Source organism: Heterodontus francisci, chromosome 11, assembly GCF_036365525.1.
Source record: "Heterodontus francisci isolate sHetFra1 chromosome 11, sHetFra1.hap1, whole genome shotgun sequence".
Lineage (NCBI taxonomy): Eukaryota > Metazoa > Chordata > Chondrichthyes > Heterodontiformes > Heterodontidae > Heterodontus > Heterodontus francisci.
The window spans coordinates 32061889-32081043 of NC_090381.1; the positions used below are offsets into that span (position 1 = coordinate 32061889).

A 19155-nucleotide genomic window follows, 5' to 3' on the forward strand; every position below is an offset into this window, starting at 1 on the left:
CTTTTTGACTTGGGCGAGAGTGCATTTTGTTTGGTTGGAGGAGCAGAGTAATTACTCACTTAGCCTTTAACAATGTGACAATGGGGGGTGTGAATCACAACAATGTAGACTCATCAGATAATGATGCGTATTAGTCACTTATGGGAGGAGAGGATTGTTTCAAAATCCTTTCACATCTATCACCTTGTTCCATTTTCCTTTGCCCAGTTTCTTTGGCCATTTTTCTCAACTCCGTCATTTTCGTTATTTTATGGTGCCTTCAAAATTGGAGCAAGTCTTTAACTCCACTCATTGAACTAGCCTGAGTAGGCACAGGTCATGTGTCAATCTTGCGGCTCACTTGTAACACTCTTGCCCTGCGTGAGAAGGTAAGGGGTTCAGATCCCAATCCTGAGCACACGGTCTAGACTGACAATGCAATGGAGTACTATGTGCTGCATTGTCCGAACAGTTATCTTTTTGATGAGATGCTAAGCCGAGACCCATCTGTCTGTTCAGGGGGATGTTAAAGACCCCATGCCACTCTTAGAAGAGCAAGACTTTTTCCCAGTGTCCTGGCCAACATTCGTCTGTAACCAAGACAACCAAAGACAAAATATCGGGTCATTTATCTCATCACTGTGGGACTTATGCAGTTTCTTTTCTCTTTAACCAGCAGTCCGATAGCCATTAACAGTTAAGCTACAAGAGTCGAATTGTTGGTGAAGTGTGAATTATATTGAGTATTAGAGTCTTTTGTCTCAACACGTACTGTTCATGCATTGGACATTTTGAGAGGAGTTATATAGCTGCTGCTGGGATGGATGAGAAAGTGAGGGGCTACAATGAGCTAAAATTAATATACTCTGGAAAGCAGGCAGTCCCTATTGGAAGCTTATTAGCAATAGTTGAAACACGTGCCTCGCTTTCTGTTCCTGAGAGCTGTCACCGTACACTTAAATAAATGATTTCTGGCTGTGCTTTGTAGGTCATCATCAAACAGGAACCAGGAGAAGCAGTGGCCCAGCAGTCGGGGGTCACAGCTGTGTCCACGCAGCAGGCCGTGCAGCAGTTTGTGTCTGTGAAGGGTGGCCAGGTGATTGCAGTCTCCCCCCAGAAACACAGCAGCAGCCTCGGGGCAGGAGCCACTCAGACTAAGGTATGTTCTCAGAGGTGACATTTCATAGAGTGGTGATGAGCAGGCTGCAGAAAAGGCCTGCTCCTGCTGGGCAGCGCAAGAGTGAAGCCCGTTTATCACAGAGCAACCTGATTGACGCCATCACTGATACTCAGTGCACTTGGGAAGCCTGCACCTAAAAGGCAGTTTCCCTACTGACGTTATGCATCCGGTGTCATACACTTGAGTTAAAAAGCATACACTGATCCACAGAAGGGGCACCTGCAAATGGGAACAATTCCAAAACAGGCTTCCAGGAAAACCAAGGCCCACATGTAGATAAATACTCAACCTTGAGATTCTCCTGTAATTCAGGACCTCACATTGCCAAGTTCAGGAATTGCTCTGATGCAGGACCCTCCGATTTTATTCTTTCCAAAACAAGATGTTCTGGGCTGGAAGCGGAAAGACTGTTGGGATTATAATTATCGCCGAGGATATTGTTTGGAGATTTGATTGTTAATTTGGCTTAGATGAAGAGAAGTGGGAGGAGATTCGGTTTATGAACAGCAGTTGGCCATTCAGCTGCTTCAAACTGCCTTGATAAAGGCGGATCGGTATCTTCACTCCATCCACCCACCTTGGTTGCTCTCCTACACCTTCTGGCCCCAACAAAAATCATTGGAAACCTTCCTTCCCAGCTTCTCTCTGACTCTTATCGTCAGTGGAATGCAGGGAGTGAACAAGCTGTTATTTTAAAATTGAGACTGCCCTTCCCCCTCACCCCAAACCCCTGTTCCTGGAATTGCTGCAAAGTGGCAGATCAGAACCTTACCAACTGTTCCTATCAATAATAAACACAAGCACTGCTCTTCCTGATGACTCAGTTAGTTAAGGCAATATGGAACTGAGCCATTAACGCTCATGGTTGCACAACACCCCGCCCCCCCCCCCCCCCAATTTGCTCCAAGTTCATTTCCATTCAATGAAAAGTTGATTTTATTTGACATCATTTTTCTCCCTCCCTAAAAGTTGATTTACATACAATTTACAGCCCAGAAAACAGGCCATTCAGATCAACTGGTCTGGTCGGTTGTTTATGCACCACATGAACCTCCTCCTACTTCTCTTCATCTAACCCCATCAGCATTGCCTTCTGTTCCTTGCTCCCTCGTGTGCTTATCCAGCTTCCCCTTAAATGCATCACCTTACTGAGAGGCACTCCACAGGTGCTGGGTTCTCTTCAGTACCTCGCCAAAGTGGCCACATGAGTCTGGATAGTGAGTGTCAGTGAATGGGTTATTCAACAACAAGGGGCATCACAGTCAGACCCAGTCATCTCTCCATCTGATATTTATGTGCGCGCTTTCAAGTAAGAGTTACTTGCTAGTGATCGGGACTGGGAGCAGTGGCTGATCTTTCTCCTTCCTCAACCCAGTGCTGCTCTGGTCGAGACCAGCTACTGTCTGGGGATTAACCTAGGACTTTCTTGCCTGTGTGGCCGAGCCATTTACCCTCAAAGACACATGAAGAAAGCTTTAATTACTGAGAACTAAAAGGTACAATGCTCCTGTATATAGAACAGTGAGTGGGAAGCTGGATGTGTAGATGTGCTGATTGTCTGTGCTATCCAGTTTCTGATTCAGTGAGCTGTCAGCTTGGCACAACTGCTACCATCTCTCCTCTGAATAAAGAGGTTGAGACTTCAAGCCTTCAGTACTGAATACAGTCCTAATTTTGGTCACTTCAGAGCATTTCCAGAACAAGGTGGCACAGTCTTAAAATTGGAGCCAGGCTATTTGGAGTTATATCAGGAAGCGCGCTTTCGCACAAAAGATGGTGGAAATCTGAAACTTACCCCGTGCAGAAAGCTGTGGATGCTGGAACAATTAGAATTTTCAAGACTGAGATCAGTAGACTCTTTTCTCAGATGATGGTAACAAGAGATATGAATCAAAAGCGGGTAAATGGAGTTGATACCCAGAAGAGCTCCCCTGCTCTTCTTTGAAATCTTTTTACATTCACCTGAGCAGGCAGACAGAACCTCGGTTTATCGTCTCATCCGAAGAGCCATACCTCCACCAGTGCAGCACTTCTTCAGTACTGTACCAGAGTGTCAGCCAGGATTATGTGCTGAAGTCTCCAGAGTGGGATTTGAACCCACAAGCCCTGATACATAGGTGAGAGTGCTACCAGCTGAGCCAAGCTGACACTTTACCACTTGACAAGGCGAAATACAAGACAGAGTGGAAGAAACATTGAGAAGTTAGAATTCCTGTTTTGATTCTCTGTATCTGCCTGTTACCTTGGTGTAAGATCTATGGAAACCCTAGAGAATGGGCAATAAACTGTAATATTTACACACATTTCTCCAAGGTTTCCATAGCAGTTGCAATGGGAGATCAGGGAACTCCCGTGGAAATTACTGGTCCAGCAATTTAGCAACTATTACTCCTAAAGTGTCTAAACCAAGATTGATCTCTCTTTGTAGCTGGACAGGAGATCTAACACTTAAAGGGTTAACATGCATGTTTATGTTTTGAAAACGAGTCAGCAGGAAAGCCACATGGAGGCTGGAAGTGCAGTATCCTGGCCAATATTTATCTGTACAGCTGGAAGTGTGGGAGCTCCACCTTGTGGAATTTGGGAGCAACGGGGCCTTATGTAATTGAAAGCTAAACTGATAAACACAAAGCTATAAGTTAATTTTCCACGGGGTCTTACATTCCATGAGTGATAGGTCATGACCTCACCTGGGAAGTTGAATCCTCATTCTCCATATCAAATTTGTCTGTGTTCAGTCTGTCCAATTCATTAACCTGTCTTCTTCAGTTAATACATTCCCTACTTTTATGTTGTCTGCAAATTTTGATTTTGCACTCCTGTAACCTAATCAAGATTATTTATATATTTTCCCATTAAGAGCAGCAATGGTCGTAACACTGACCCCTGGGTGAAAGCCAGTGTTTACATGCATCAACCACCAATTTTGCTTCTTCTCCTTCATCCAACTTCCTGTCCATGGTGCAGCATTTCCTTTAGTGTTATGTACCTGTATTTTATCAACAAACCTGCTATGCTGCATTTTATCTGTAGCCTGTTGCAAATACACATTATTCAATGGGCATCAATCCCTGCACTCACACCAAACCTGTGCCTTTCAGCTCCCTGAGAGTTTGTGCAATCAGCAGGAGGGTTCTCCATTTTCCAGCCACATCTCCAGTAGCTGCCTGCCACATGCAGCAAGAAAATCCATCTGCCCACCTTCGGGGGAATGGGGCAGACAAGGGATGCACCCACTCCACTGTTCCCTTCCCATGAGAATCTATCCTGTTGGACCGACTTCCAGTACTAAATCAGGGAGAAATGGGAAATCCTGCCCCCTGATCGCTATTTGCCTTGTTAAGGGTAAATTCCTTACTAGGGTCATTTACGGCACAGAAGGAGGCCATTTGGCTTCTGGAGTTGCTGCCAGCTCCCTGCAGAACAATCCAGTCAGTCCCAATCCCGTGCTTGATTCCCATAGCCCTGCAAGTTTATTTTCTTCAAGTTTGTTTCCTTTTGAAATCATTGATTGTCTCTGCTTCCAGCACCCATGTGGGCCGCGAAGTTCCCGATCATTACCACCTACAGCGTAAAGAAGTTCTTCCTCACATTCCCTTTCCACCTCTTGCCCAAAACCTTCAATCTGTGTTCCCTGGTGCTTGTAACATTAGCTAAGATGAACAGTTTTTCCTTATCTTACTTATCTAAGCTTGTCTAATCTTGTACACCTCCATCATATTTCACCTCAATCTCCTTTGCTGCAAGGATAACAACTCCAGCTTTTCCAACCTAACCTTATAACTAAAATCCTCCATCCCTGGAACCATTCTGGTAAATCTCCTCTGCACCCTCTCAAGGACCCTTACATCCTTCCTAAAGTGTGGGGCCTAGCTTTACAAAGGTTTAGCATAGCTTTCCTGCTTTTTCACCCAGTGCCTCTATTTATGAAGCCCAAGATCCCATCTACTTTGCTAACCACTCTCAATATGTTCTGCCACCTTCAAAGATCTATGCATATTCACTGCACCCCCCGCCCCCCCGGTTCCTCTGTTCCTGCACACTCTTTAGAACTGTGTCATTAAGTATACATTACCTCTCCCTATTCATTCTGCCAAAATGCATCACCTCACACTTATCAGTATTAAATTCCATCTGCCACCTATTTGCCCATTCTACTAACGTATCTGTCGTGTTGCAGTTGATTGGTATCATCCTTATTGTTTATCATTGTTTGGTATCATTGGTAAATTTTGAAATTGTACTCTGTATTCCAAGGTTCAAGTCATTTATACATAGCAAAAAAAGCAGTGGTCCCAGCACTGATCCTTGGGGAACACCACTGTCCACCATCCTCCAATCTGGAAAACAACCATTTACCAAGACTCACTGTTTTCTGTCCTGAAGCCATTTTTTTTATTCAATTGGACCCTGCTCCCCATTCCATGATCCTCAGTTTTTTTAACCAGCCTTTTATGTGGTACTTTGTCAAACACTTTCTTAAAATCCATATAGGCAACATTCCCTTCATCAACCTTCTCTGCTACTTCATCAAAAAATTCAATTAGATCAGCTAAGCATGATATGCCTTTTGCAAATCTGTGCTGGCTATCCTTAATTAACTCAAACCTCTCCAAGTGTATGTTGATTTTCTTCCCTGATTATTATTTATAAAACATTACCCACCACTGATGTTAAACTAACTGTTCTGCACTTGCTAGGACTGTCCTTACACCCTTTCTTGAATTTGCCACTCTCCAATCCTCTGGCACCTCTCCCTTATCCAGCCCTTCCCCAATCTCCACCCACACTTCCTTTAGCAACCTGGAATGCAAGCCATCTGGACCAGGTGTCTTATCTACCCTAAGCATAGCCAGCCTTTTCAGTACCTCCCCCTCTCCATTTTTATCCTATCCATTGCCTCTACTCTCTCTGCTTCTATTGCTAATTTGTCAGATTCCTCTTCCTTAATAAACAATGATACAAAATACTGATTAAGTATATTAGCCTTGCCCTGTGCCTCTTAGCATATAATACTCTTTTTTTCCTAATAGGCCCCACTCCACTTCTGGCTACCTGCTTACTATTTATGTGCCGGTGGAAGATTTTTGGATTCCTTTTTATGTTGACTGCCATTCTATTCTCATGTTCTCCCTTTGCCAGTCATATTTTCCTCTTCACCTCCCCTCTCAACTTATTGTATTTGGCCTGGTTCTCATTTGAAGAGTTCACCTGACATGCATCATGCACCCTCTTTTTTGTTTCATCATAATCTCCATCTCCCTCGTTATCCAAGGAGCCCTGTTTTTGGCTCCCCTCACCTCCTGCCCTTGTTGGAATGTACCTAGCCTGTACCTGAAGCATCTCTTCCTTAACGATAACACATTGTTATGATGCAGCTTTTTCTGTCAGTCTTCGGTTCCATTCTACCCTGGCTAGATTCCATCTCATCATGTTGATATCACCCCTCTTCCAATCTAGACATTCTACCTTATTTTGTTCCTTGCTTTTCTGCATTAGGAGTCTAAACCTTATGTTAGGATGATCACTGTTATCCAAGTGCTCCCCGACAGATACTTTGCCCACTTGGCCCACCTCATTCCCCAGCACGAGATCCAGCAATGCCTCCTTTCTAGTTGAGCGGAGAACATACAGATCAAGGAGGTTCTCCTGCACTTATTTCAGAAATTCTTCTCCCTCCTTTCCCTTTACTCTAACGTTATCCCAATCGATATTTGGGTAATTAAAGCCCCCAAATATCACCACTCTATAGTTCTTGCACATCTCTGTGATTTCCCTGCAGATTTGCTCTCTCTCTCACTATTTGGAGGCCTATAGAATACCCCCAGTACCATTATCATACCCTTTGTGCTTCTCAACCAAATGGATTGCCCTCTCAAGGACATCCTCCCTTTCCAACACTACAGTGTCTTCCCTAATCAGTACTGCCTCCCACCTCCCTTTTTTCCTTCTCTATCTTATTTGGACACTTTATATCCCTGTATATTAAAGCGTCCAGTCCTCGCAATTTTTAAGCCCCCTTTCTGTTATTGGCACTACATCATATTCCCATTCTGCTGAGCCAAATGGGTACTCCTGGAATTGGCAGAGACCTGGCATAACTGGGATAATCCTTTTTTTTTCATTGTCGGGATGTTGACGTCGCTGACAAGGCCAGCATTTATTGCCCATCCCTGATTGCTCTTGAGAAGTTGGTGCTGAGCCACCTTTTTGAACCGCTGCAGTCCATGTGGTGTAGGTCCATCTACAGTGCTGTTAGAGAGGGAGTTCCAGGATTTTGACCCAGTGACAGTGAAGGAACAGTGATAAAAGTTCAAAGTCAGGATGGTGAGTGACTGGCAGGTGGTGGTGTTCCCATGCATCTACTGCTCTCGTCCTTCTAGGTGGTAGAGGTTCGGGTTTGGAAGGTGCTGCCGAAGGATCCTTGGCGAGTTGCTGCATTGCATCTTATAGATGGCACACACTATCAGGATTTCAAACCCGAGACTAAGATCATGGTTTACCGGGCAGCAGTGATTCCAACACTCCTATATGCCTCGGAGACTTGGGCAATTTACAGCAAGCACATCAAAACACTGGAGAAGCACCAGCAGAGGAGCCTCCACAAAATCCTCCAAATCTGGTGGCAGGAAAGGCGGTCCAACAACAGCGTCCTCTCCCTAGCCAACCTGCTCAGCAGCCTACCTTAATCACCCAAAACCAGCTCCGCAGGGCAGAAGGTGTCATTGGCATGCCTGACACCAGACTCCCGAAGCAGCTGTTCTACTCAGAACTTGGTCACAGTAGGAGACACCCAGGAGGACAACAGAAATGCTTTATGGATGTCCTCAAAGCATCCCTGAAGAGATCAAACATCCCTGTTAGCTCGTGGGAGTCGCTGACTCGTGACCGTTCTGGAAGGAGAAAGCTCATTCGGAAGGCATTGTACACCTCAAGACGTTGTTAAGAACATGCGGATGCGAAGTCAAGCCATCAGAGGGAGCGCACAAACATCCAAACTACTCATCTACCTGACCCTTCAAGCATCACCTGCCCCTCATGTGGCCGAGATAGCAGATCACACATTGGACATACCAGCCATCTCAGAACCTATTGAACTGGAGTGGAAGCAAGTCATCCTCGATCCCAAGGGACTGCCTGAGAAAGGCATTCTGCTGCCATTGTGTGCCTGCGGTGGAGGCAGTGAATATTTAAGGTGGTGGATGGGGTGATGATCAAGCAGGTTCTGGTACTGCTGCTGAATTTGCAACAGGAGTCCGGCAGAATTTCGGAAGAAATTCGGGGCCAACAGTCACAGTATTTACTTTATCGGTGAACTCCAGTATCCCTTCAAAGAATGTTAATAACTTTGTCAGGTATAAGTTGCCTTTTTATAAATCCAAGCTGCCAGACCTGAATTGAACTGCGTCTTTCTCAGTGAATACTAAATTTATTCCGTATTGTGGCCTCTAGCGACTTACTTGCTACTGAAGTTGGGCTCACTGGTCTATAGTATCTCCCCTTCTTCCTTCCACTACTTGCATATTCAGAGATGTTGGAAAGATATGGCCAGAGCTTTGGCTGTTTTCTCTTGGATTTTCCGTGGCATTTGATGATGCATGCTGTCAGAACCTCTCTTTTCCAGTTTGGGTTCAGTACAATTTCCTAACTGGCAGTTCTGTCTGAATGGCCAGCCTTGTCCTCTTGTGCCCTTTCATCCCCAGCATCACACTCTTCAGTGAAACCCAAGGCAAAGGGCTCATCTAGCAACTCCCACATTCCTTCATCCAGCATAAGATTTTGTTTTTCATCTCTAATTGTCCTGTTCCTTTCTTTGGAGGTGAAAAAGTAAATAAATAATCAATCGTCCCTCCCCTTTCTTTAATTATTCTTTTGCACGTAATGTTTATAAATTTCTTTAATGTTACTCATAATGTTATCAGTCTTTTCTTTTACCCTCCTTTGCCTTCCTAATCTTTTTTTACTTGTATATTTTCTATTCCTGGCTTGATATTTCTTTCATGTTACTAGCCTAAATTTTTCAAATGGCTCTAAGTTTCATTTTAAGTTTTAATTCTGTGTTGAGCCAAGATACTCCAGCTTCTGTTGCACTTCACTTCTGGTAGGAATAAGTCCAGTGTTGTATCATAATCATCTCCTATTTGAATATTTCCCATTATTTCTCATTTCCAATTTTTCTTTTCTGTTTATCTGGGCTTGTTCCTATTTCTTTGATTCTGGGGATGTGAGCAATGCTGGGCAAGACCAGATTTATTGCCCATCCTTGAATTGTTGCAATCCTTGTGATGATGAATCGAATCTGTCTTAATTAAAATTGCAATTATCTTTGTTCCCTCTTTCAATTTTGATATCAAACCTATTTATTTTATGGTGCCTGTTTCCGAGATGTTTCCCTTCCCTTACATTATCACTCTCTGCACTTCATTTCCTAGATGTTCCTGACCCTTTTGGCGTAGGGAAAGTATAGCTAATATAGAGGTGGATTGCAACTTAACACAGGAAAGATGAGCATGTAATTGGCAAATGAACTTCAATGTAGATAAGTATGAGATGCAGCACTGTGGTGGAACGAAAAGGAGGCCACATACTTCTTGGAAAAGAAATGTCTAAATGGGCTAGAGGGACAGGGGGATCTGGGGGTACAGATACACGTCATTAACAGTGGTGACACAGGTTAATAAATCTTGAAAAGCAAACAAAACACTTTGGTTCATTTCGAGCAGGATAATGGGAACAGTTCTATTCTCCCTGCTATAGTAAGTGTATAGAGGCACTGGAGAAGGTACGCAGAAGATTCACAAGAATGATACCAGATGTGAGAGGTTATACCTATCAGGCAAGATTGAACGCTCCCTTCTCTAGAAGACTGAGGCATGACCTGATAGACATCTTCAAGATTATGAAAGGGTTTCATAGGGTCGACGTTGAGATGTTTCCACTTGTAGGGGAAACCAGAACTAGGGACCATAAATGTAAGTTAGTCACTGATAAATACACTGTGCTATTCAGGGATAACTTCTTTACCCAGAGAGTAGTTAGAATGTGGAACTCGCTACTACATGCAGTACTTGAGGCAACTAGCATAGGTGCATTTAAAGGGCAGCTAGATAAACAGGAGGGAGAATAGAACAGAAGGATATGTCGATGGGGTTAGATGAAGAAGGGTGGGAGGAGACTTGTGTGGAGTATAAACACTTGCGTGGGCCTGTTGGGTTGAACTGTCTGTTTTTGTGCTGTAAATACTATGTAACATTATCCCTTTCCCATCCCGAGTGGCGTGAAACAGGGCTGTGTTCTCGCACCGACACTGTTTGGGATCTTCTTCTCCCTGCTGCTTTCACATACGTTCAAGTCTTCAGAAGAAGGAATTTTCCTCCACACAAGATCAGATGGCAGGTTGTTCAACCTTGCCCGTCTAAGAACGAAGACCAAAGTACGGAAGGTCCTCATCAGGGAACTCCTCTTTACTGACGATGCTGCATTAACATCCCACACAGAAGAGTGTCTGCAGAGACTCATCGACAGGTTTGCGGCTTCCTGCAACGAATTTGGCCTAACCATCAGCCTCAAGAAAACGAACATCATGGGACAGGATGTCAGAAATGCTCCATCCGTCAATATTGGGGACCACGCTCTGGAAGTTGTTCAAGAGTTCACCGACCTAAGCTCAACTATCACCAGTAACCTGTCTCTCGATGCAGAAATCAACAAGCGCATGGGAAAGGCATCCCCTGCTATCTCCAGACTGGCCAAGAGAGTGTGGGAAAATGGCTCACTGACACGGAACACAAAAGTCCGAGTGTATCAAGCCTGTGTCCTCAGTACCTCTACGGCAGTGAGGCCTGTACAACGTATGTCAGCCAAGAGCGACGTCTCAATTCATTCCATCTTCGCTGCCTCCGGAGAATCCTTGGCATCAGGTGGCAGGACTGTATCTCCAACGCAGAAGTCCTCGAGGCAGCCAACATCCCCAGCATATACACCCTACTGAGCCAGCGGCACTTGAGCTGGCTCGGCCATGTGAGCTGCATGGAAGATGGCAGGAACCCCAAGGACACATTGTACAGCGAGCTCATCACTGGTATCTGACCCACCGGCCGTCCATGTCTCCCGCTTTAAAGACGTTTGCAAACGCGACATGAAATCCTGTGACATTGATCACAAGTCGTGGGAGTCAGTTACCAGTGATCATCAGCGCTGGCGGACAGCCATAAAGGCAGGGCTAAAGAATGGCGAGTCGAAGAGACTTAGCTGTTGGCAGGAAAAAAGACAGAAGCGCAAGGGGAGAGCCAACTGTGTAACAGCCCTGACAACCAGTTTTATCTGCAGCACCTGTGGAAGAGTCTGTCACTCTAGAATTGAACTTTATAGCCACTCCAGGCGCTGCTTCACAAACCACTGACCACCTACAGTCACTTACCCAGTGTCTCTCGAGACAAGGAGGCCAAAGAAAGATCTACCGATCCCACTTCATTTCCTAGATGTCTCCTATGCTTACATTATATACAGGCCTAACAGTTTCCAAGATCTAGATCCAGTGCTGCTTCCTTCTTGTATTGAACTCAAAACGTAGTGAACTAGAAAGCACATTGTGGAAACCTCTTCTGTTCTTTGTCACTTAGACTACTCTCATCCCAGTCTATCTTTGGATAACTAAAGTCACTTATTAGTACGGCCCTGACGTTTGCTGCATTTTTCTTTTAATTTGTCTACATACCTCATTTTTTCTGTTGCGCACACACCCAGAAATAGCAGCGAGTGGCAGTCGTGCAGGCTTTCTTGGCGCTTCTTTTGTTACCATTTTGATCCCAATTCTAACTCTCTTGATCTCCACAGCTTCCAGATTCTCTCCCCCACGCCACTGGTGCCTCACCCAGGTGCCCATTCTTTGGGAGTGAACTAGATAGTCAGCATTGGGAGGTACCACAGCTGGGCCAGATCCTGTCCACACCAGATGACTGCACTCATGCATTAGCTTTTGCTCAGGATTGGGAAGTGTGGCTGATTCTAATCCATGGCACTGAGGCCAATTATAATCTTCCTGTGATCATGGTTGTAGTCATCTAATTCTGCGCAGGCTGAGGATCAAACCTCAGGACTTTGGCCTGCAAGGCTCAGCTACAAACCTCCTTATTCAACTCAGTGAATGGGCAGGTGCTTTAGTTTTGGAACTTTATGGTGTCAGGCAAAGTGAGCTGTTACCTCAGTGAGGAAGGAGCATTGTTCCATGACCAAATTGTAGTAGGCCTGTATCTTCCAGTCCAACAAGGGAATACTACAGTTCATCTGACTTCAGTTGAGACCACTAACTTTAAAACAAGAGGTATCAACTTCGCAGTGACCGGTTAAAGAATCACACGACAAACATTTCACATTCTACTATAACAACTAAACTAAAAATCAGCATTAACTAAATAGTACTTAGCAGGTAGCTAATACACAAAAATTACAAAGCAAGATATTTCCCATTAACTTATCAACAGTCAAAAACCCCACACCACATTTATATGTTACACAGTCTTCTTTGCCCTCCTTATCTCGAGAGACAATGGGTAAGCGCCTGGAGGTGGTCAGTGGTGTGTGGAGCAGCGCCTGGAGTGGCTATAAAGGCCAATTCTAGAGTGACAGGCTCTTCCACAGGTGCTGCAGAAAAATTTGTTTGTCGGGGCTGTTACACAGTTGGCTCTCCCCTTGCGCCTCTGTCTTTTTTCCCGCCAACAGCTAAGTCTCTTCGACTCGCCACACTTTAGCCCCGCCTTTATGGCTGCCCGCCAGCTCTGGCGAATGCTGGCAACTGACTCCCACGACTTGTGATCAATGTCACAGGACTTCATGTCGCGTTTGCAGACGTCTTTAAAGCGGAGACATGGACGGCTGATGGGTCTGATACCAGTGGCGAGCTTGCTGTACAATGTGTCTTTGGGGATCCTGCTATCTTCCATGCGGCTCACATGGCCAAGCTATCTCAAGCGCTGCTGACTCAGTAGTGTGTATAAGCTGGGGATGTTGGCCGTCTCGAGGACTTCTGTGTTGGAGATACGGTCCTGCCACCTGATGCCAAGTATTCTCCGGAGGCAGCGAAGATGGAATGAATTGAGACGTCGCTCTTGGCTGACATACGTTGTACAGGCCTTGCTGCCATAGAGCAAGGTACTGAGGACACAGGTCTGATACACTCGGACTTTTGTGTTTCGTGTCAGTGCGCCATTTTCCCACACTCTCTTGGCCAGTCTGGACATAGCATTGGAAGCCTTACCCATGTGCTTGTTGATTTCTGCATCTAGAGACAGGTTACTGGTGATAGTTGAGCTTAGGTAGGTGAACTCTTGAACCACTTCCAGAGCGTGGTCGCCAATATTGATGGATGGAGCATTTCTGACGTCCTGCCCCATGATGTTCGTTTTCTTGAGGCTGATGGTTAGGCCAAATTCATTGCAGGCAGCCGCAAACCTGTCGATGAGACTCTGCAGACACTCTTCTGTGTGAGATGTTAAAGCAGCATCGTCAGCAAAGAGGAGTTCCCTGATGAGGACTTTCTGTACTTTGGACTTCGCTCTTAGACGGGCAAGGTTGAACAACTTGTCCCCTGATCTTGTGTGGAGGAAAATTCCTTCTTCAGAGGCCTTGAACGCATGTGAAAGCAGCAGGGAGAAGAAAATCCCAAAAAGTGTGGGTGCGAGAACACAGCCCTGTTTTACGCCACTCAGGATGGGAAAGGGGTCTGATGAGGAGCCACCATGTTGAATTGTGCCTTTCATATTGTCATGGAATGAGGTGATGATACTTAGTAGTTTTGGTGGACATCCAATCTTTTCTAGTCGTCTGAAGAGACCACGTCTGCTGACGAGGTCAAAGGCTTTGGTGAGATCAATGAAAGCAATATAGAGGGGCATCTGTTGTTCGCGGCATTTCTCCTGTATCTGAAGAAGGGAGAACAGCATGTCAACAGTCGATCTCTCTGCACGAAAGCTGCACTGTGCCTTTCAGTGTTCTCATTGAAAAGGTATCCTTGCGGTTAAAATTCCCAAACTCCTCCCAGTTGCAATGGGTTGGATCTTCCAGTCCTTCTCAAAGCCAACATCCTCTTTGCTCACTTCTTCAGACCACATTCAACTGGACTTTCGTTCATAAGGCAATTTCTGGTGAACCCTAATGTTCGTTATAATTCAAACTTTGTTTTTTTTCTCCTGCACAAACCTCAAGCTTTCGAACAGGGTTCAAATCTTTGCAGCCTTTTGCTGTATCAGTGATCTGAAAGCTGCTGTTTCCCCAGAAACAGCTCACTGGCCTCTCTCTCTCTGTCTCTCTCTAGGATTTGCAGTTGAATGCTAGTCTTTGTTTCTTCGTTTTCCAATTTCAGACCTAGGGAAACCTCTCAAATTTATCTAGATTAGAAGTCAATAGTCCTTTGCTTTTTACAATTCTCAGAGACCATAAGTCTGACCATTGCAGAACCACCTGGCCATTCCTTTGTTTCCAGGTGTTAAAAATTGCAACTCAAATCTGCATTTTAGAGCGTAAAAGCAAAATACTGCAGATGCTGGAAATCTGAAATAAAACCAAGAAATGCTGGAAATACTCAGCAGGTCTGGCAGCATCATTTAAGAAAAACCTAAGTTCTGGGTTCTCAGGTCTTTTGCTTCAAAGAGGACCTTGAAGAAAGAAGACCTGAGAACCCAGAACTTATTCTTTTCTTAAATGATGCTGCCAGACCTGCTGAGTATCTCCAGCATTTCTTGGTTTTATTTCTGCATTTTAGAGCTCCTGGTTCCCTGTTTACAATCTGTGAGGCTGGGAAAGCAAAACCCATTGTCCTTTAAGTGTTACAGCCTTGCACTCTCTGCTTTCAAAAGGGTCTTTGATCTGGGTTCCTTGTTCTCATGGCATCCAAGACCCTTGGCTTGTCTCTGGGCAGATTTTGTATGAGGTCACATGTCTTCTCCAAATGTCCATTTTACACTGCATTAAAGATCACAGTTTTTAAAACATAACCATACTACAAAGTCCAGCGTTCATAACACACTGTACATAGAAACACAATGTCTGTATCATTGTCATTGGTAGTTGTGGACTTGCTAAGGTAAGAAAGAACAAACTTGCATTTATATAGCATCTTTCATAACCTTAGAATGTCCCAAAACATTTCACTGCCAGTCAAGCACTTTTGATGTGTTGTAGTGTAGAAACCACGCAGCCAGTTTATACACAGCAAGGTGGCACAAACTTCCATGCAATAATAATAATGATAATCTGTTTTGGTGATCATGGTTGAGGGATAAATATTGGCCAGTTTTTGTCGAAATAGTGCCATGGGATTTTTATATCCGCCCAAGACCATAGGTGGGACCTCAGTTTAACTTCTCATCCGAAAGACAGCACCTCTGACCAAGCAGCACCCCCTCAGTACCGCACTGGAGTTATGTGCCCATGTTTCTTGAATCAACAACTTTCTGACTCAGAGGCCAGAGTGTGCGTTATTTGTTTCAGTGGAACAGAATAATTACTAACTTATCCTTTAACAGTGAGCCAAAAAGGGATGTGCATCACAATAATGCAAACTCACCAGATATTGATGCTTATTAGTCATCTATGGGAGGAGGGGACTGCAGTGGAGTATGATGTCCTGCACTGCCCGAAGGGTCGTCTTTTGGATGAGGTGCTGAACTGAGACTCTGTCTGTTCAGGGGGATGTTAAAGATCCCATGCCACTATTAGAAGAGCAAGGCATTTTCCCAGTGTCCTGGCCAACATTCATCTGTAACCAAGACAACCAAAGACAAAATATCGGGTCATTTTTCTCATCACTGTGGGACTTATGCAATTTCTTGCTTTTCTCTTTAACCAGCAGTCCGATAGCCATTAACAGTTAAGCTACAAGAATCGAAATGCTGGTGAAGTGCGAATTATATCGAGCATTAGAATCTTTTCTCTCAACATGTACTATCCATGCATTGGACATTTTGAGAGGAGTTATATAGCTACTGCTGGGGTGGATGAGAAAGTGAGGGGCTACAATGAGCGAAAGTTGATATACTCTGGAAAGCAGGCAGTCCCTATTGGAAGCTTATTAGCAATAGTTGAAACACGTGCCTTACTTTCTGTTCCTGAGAGCTGTCACCGTACACTTAAATAAAGGATTTCTGGCTGTGCTTTGTAGGTCATCATCAAACAGGAACCAGGAGAAGCAGTGGCCCAGCAGTCGGGGGTCACAGCTGTGTCCACGCAGCAGGCCGTGCAGCAGTTTGTGTCTGTGAAGGGTGGCCAGGTGATTGCAGTCTCCCCCCAGAAACACAGCAGCAGCCTCGGGGCAGGAGCCACTCAGACTAAGGTATGTTCTCAGAGGTGACATTTCATAGAGTGGTGATGAGCAGGCTGCAGAAAAGGCCTGCTCCTGCTGGGCAGCGCAAGAGTGAAGCCCGTTTATCACAGAGCAACCTGATTGACGCCATCACTGATACTCAGTGCACTTGGGAAGCCTGCACCTAAAAGGCAGTTTCCCTACTGACGTTATGCATCCGGTGTCATACACTTGAGTTAAAAAGCATACACTGATCCACAGAAGGGGCACCTGTAAATGGGAACAATTCCAAAACAGGCTTCCAGGAAAACCAAGGACCACAGTAGATAAATACTCAACCTTGAGATTCTCCTGTAATTCAGGACCTCACATTGCCAAGTTCAGGAATTGCTCTGATGCTGGACCCTCCGATTTTATTCTTTTCAAAACAAGGTGTTTTGGGCTGGAAGCGGAAAGACAGTTGGGATTATAATTATCGCTGAGGATATTGTTTGGAGATTTGATTGTTGAAAGACCCTCCTATTAAGGCCTAATACATTCACTGTATTTTTTCAAACATAAAGTCAGCCAGGATTTTTGCTCCTGAGCGTTTAAAGTAAAAGTGATTTCCCCATCTGGAAAATGCACACATGTGAACATCGGGTGAGGATTGGATCAGGCTCAGCTCTAGTTGCCCCCATGGTCATTTAGCCTGCAGAAACTCACTGCAGGCTCTTACATCGATAATGGCTACTTCTGGGCAAGGCACTAGAGGCTGCTTGGCACCTGTGGACCCTGTATCCCACCAGGAGTTGGCTTTCAGGAGAGGAGAGAAGAGGGTAAATTAAAGCAGGCAACCAAGAGAAAGGACAGGAAAAGTCCCGTCAGGTTCATTGTGTTCCCACTGCCCCTGTCCATAAATGGTGCAGTTACTTACACCACTGACCCTTTCCCATATTTCTCAATCTGCTGGGAGAGGCAGAAAAAAACAGGGAAAAAAGTCCCAAGCCCAATTTTGGGAAAAATCTGCGAAAGTCTTCTCTGACCCCAAAAGCAATCAAGCAGTGCACCAGGAGACTGCATTAACTCTAGTAATAATCACAGCTTAGCCCTCACTGACCTTAACAACTTGAGGTATCTTCCACTCTCAGGAATTCATCCAGCTCTGTTTCTGAAAGACTGATCGAGAAATCTACGACTCCCCATCTCTAACATCTTTTTGCCTTTCTATGTTATCTGCATATCCTCTGGTATTTCCATCCCTCTTTAACTCAAATAAACTATCCTGTGTAAATTTACCATTGCCCAACAGGTTCAGTTGGGTTAGGAACAAGAGTTGGACATTCAGCCTCTGTATGCCTGCTCCATCATTCAATTGGATCATGGCTGATATGCACCTCAGCTCTATTTACCTGCCTTTGTTCCAAACCTCTTGATACCCTTGCCTAACAAAAGTCTGTCGACCTTGTCTTGAAAAACCCAGTTGTGCCCCAGAAACCACAGCCTTTTGGGGGTGGGACGGGTGGGGAAGTTTCAGATTTCATAGAATTACATGGTATTTACAGCACAGAAAAGGCCATTCAGCCCAACTGGTCCATGCCTATGTTTGTGCTCCACACGGGCCTCTTCCCATCCTCTTCATCTCACCCTACGTGGTAATCGTGTATTCCTTGTGCCCTTATGTGTTTATCCAGCTTTCCCTAAAATACACCTATACTATTCACCTCAACCACTCCTTTTGGTAGTGAGTTAGATATTCTAATCACTCTCTGGCTAAGAAAGTTTCTCCTGAATTCCTTATTGGATTTGTTAGTTATTTCCACTATCCTTGTTGGTTTGGAGGGTACAAATGGTGCCAGCTCTGTGTGACTAAGAGTGCGATTTGCTTGTCCACAGGTGGTTGGGATTCCAGTGGGTTCAGCTTTGCAGCCGGTGGTGAAGCAGGCAGTGGCACTGAGCGGTGGGCAGATCATTGTTGCCAAACCAGGCACCACCGTTGCTCGGGCTGTTGGACAGAAGCAGATTGTGGCTCAAGGGGTTGCGAAGGCTGTGGTGAGCGGAGCGAGTGGGACCATTGTTGCTCAACCTGTGCAGGCGGTCACTAAGGCTCAGAGTTTGTCCGCAGTTCAGAAATCAGGATCACAAGGCTCAGGTAGGGACAGACGCTCACCTTTGCTTCTGAAGCAGTGTTTCTCAGTGACTGATTTTAACCAGCAATGCTCTTTCTAATGGGATAACCGTGACCTCCGTGGTGACTACCACGTTTCTGTCATGAGTGCTTATTGTTGGTGAAGCTCTAGGACTGGGAACCAGGATTATATTTGGTGGTGTTTGCTGCTAGCTGTACTTCTGCTGCTTGAGTTCTGCTGGAGTAGAAAGTCTCTGTTGTTTATGGTGAAAATGTAAAGGGACTCTTTCTCCACACACTTGGAGAATTTACAAAAACAAAATGCAAAACCATGGGGGTCATTTTGACTTTGGGAGAAACAGTAAATCAGGCGAAATCGATTCAGCCGGCCATTCTACATCTCTCCTAATTTTCATTGAAATCAATGGAAGTGAAATTCAGGAAAGATGTGTAACGAGTGGCTGATTGCATATCGCCTGCTTTACATCCTCACCCAAAGTCAAAATGACCCTTCCTGAGTGTTATATTTATTGTGTTTCATAGCTCAGTCTGCAAGATAATGTTTGAACTTGGTTCTGGCAAAAGCCCTTT

The 19155-nt window shown here is 44.9% G+C and overlaps 1 protein-coding gene across 3 annotated transcripts in view; it reads left to right on the plus strand.

The window, feature by feature from the left end:
- yeats2 (YEATS domain containing 2) overlaps positions 1-19155 on the plus strand; it is a 228750-nt gene that overhangs the window by 92383 nt on the left and 117212 nt on the right. For all 3 annotated transcript variants that reach the window (XM_068041935.1, XM_068041936.1, XM_068041937.1), the window contains 3 exons: positions 968-1138; positions 16317-16487; positions 18333-18588. In XM_068041935.1, the coding sequence (XP_067898036.1) occupies positions 968-1138; positions 16317-16487; positions 18333-18588 (598 nt within the window). The remainder of the gene's footprint in view (positions 1-967; positions 1139-16316; positions 16488-18332; positions 18589-19155) is intronic.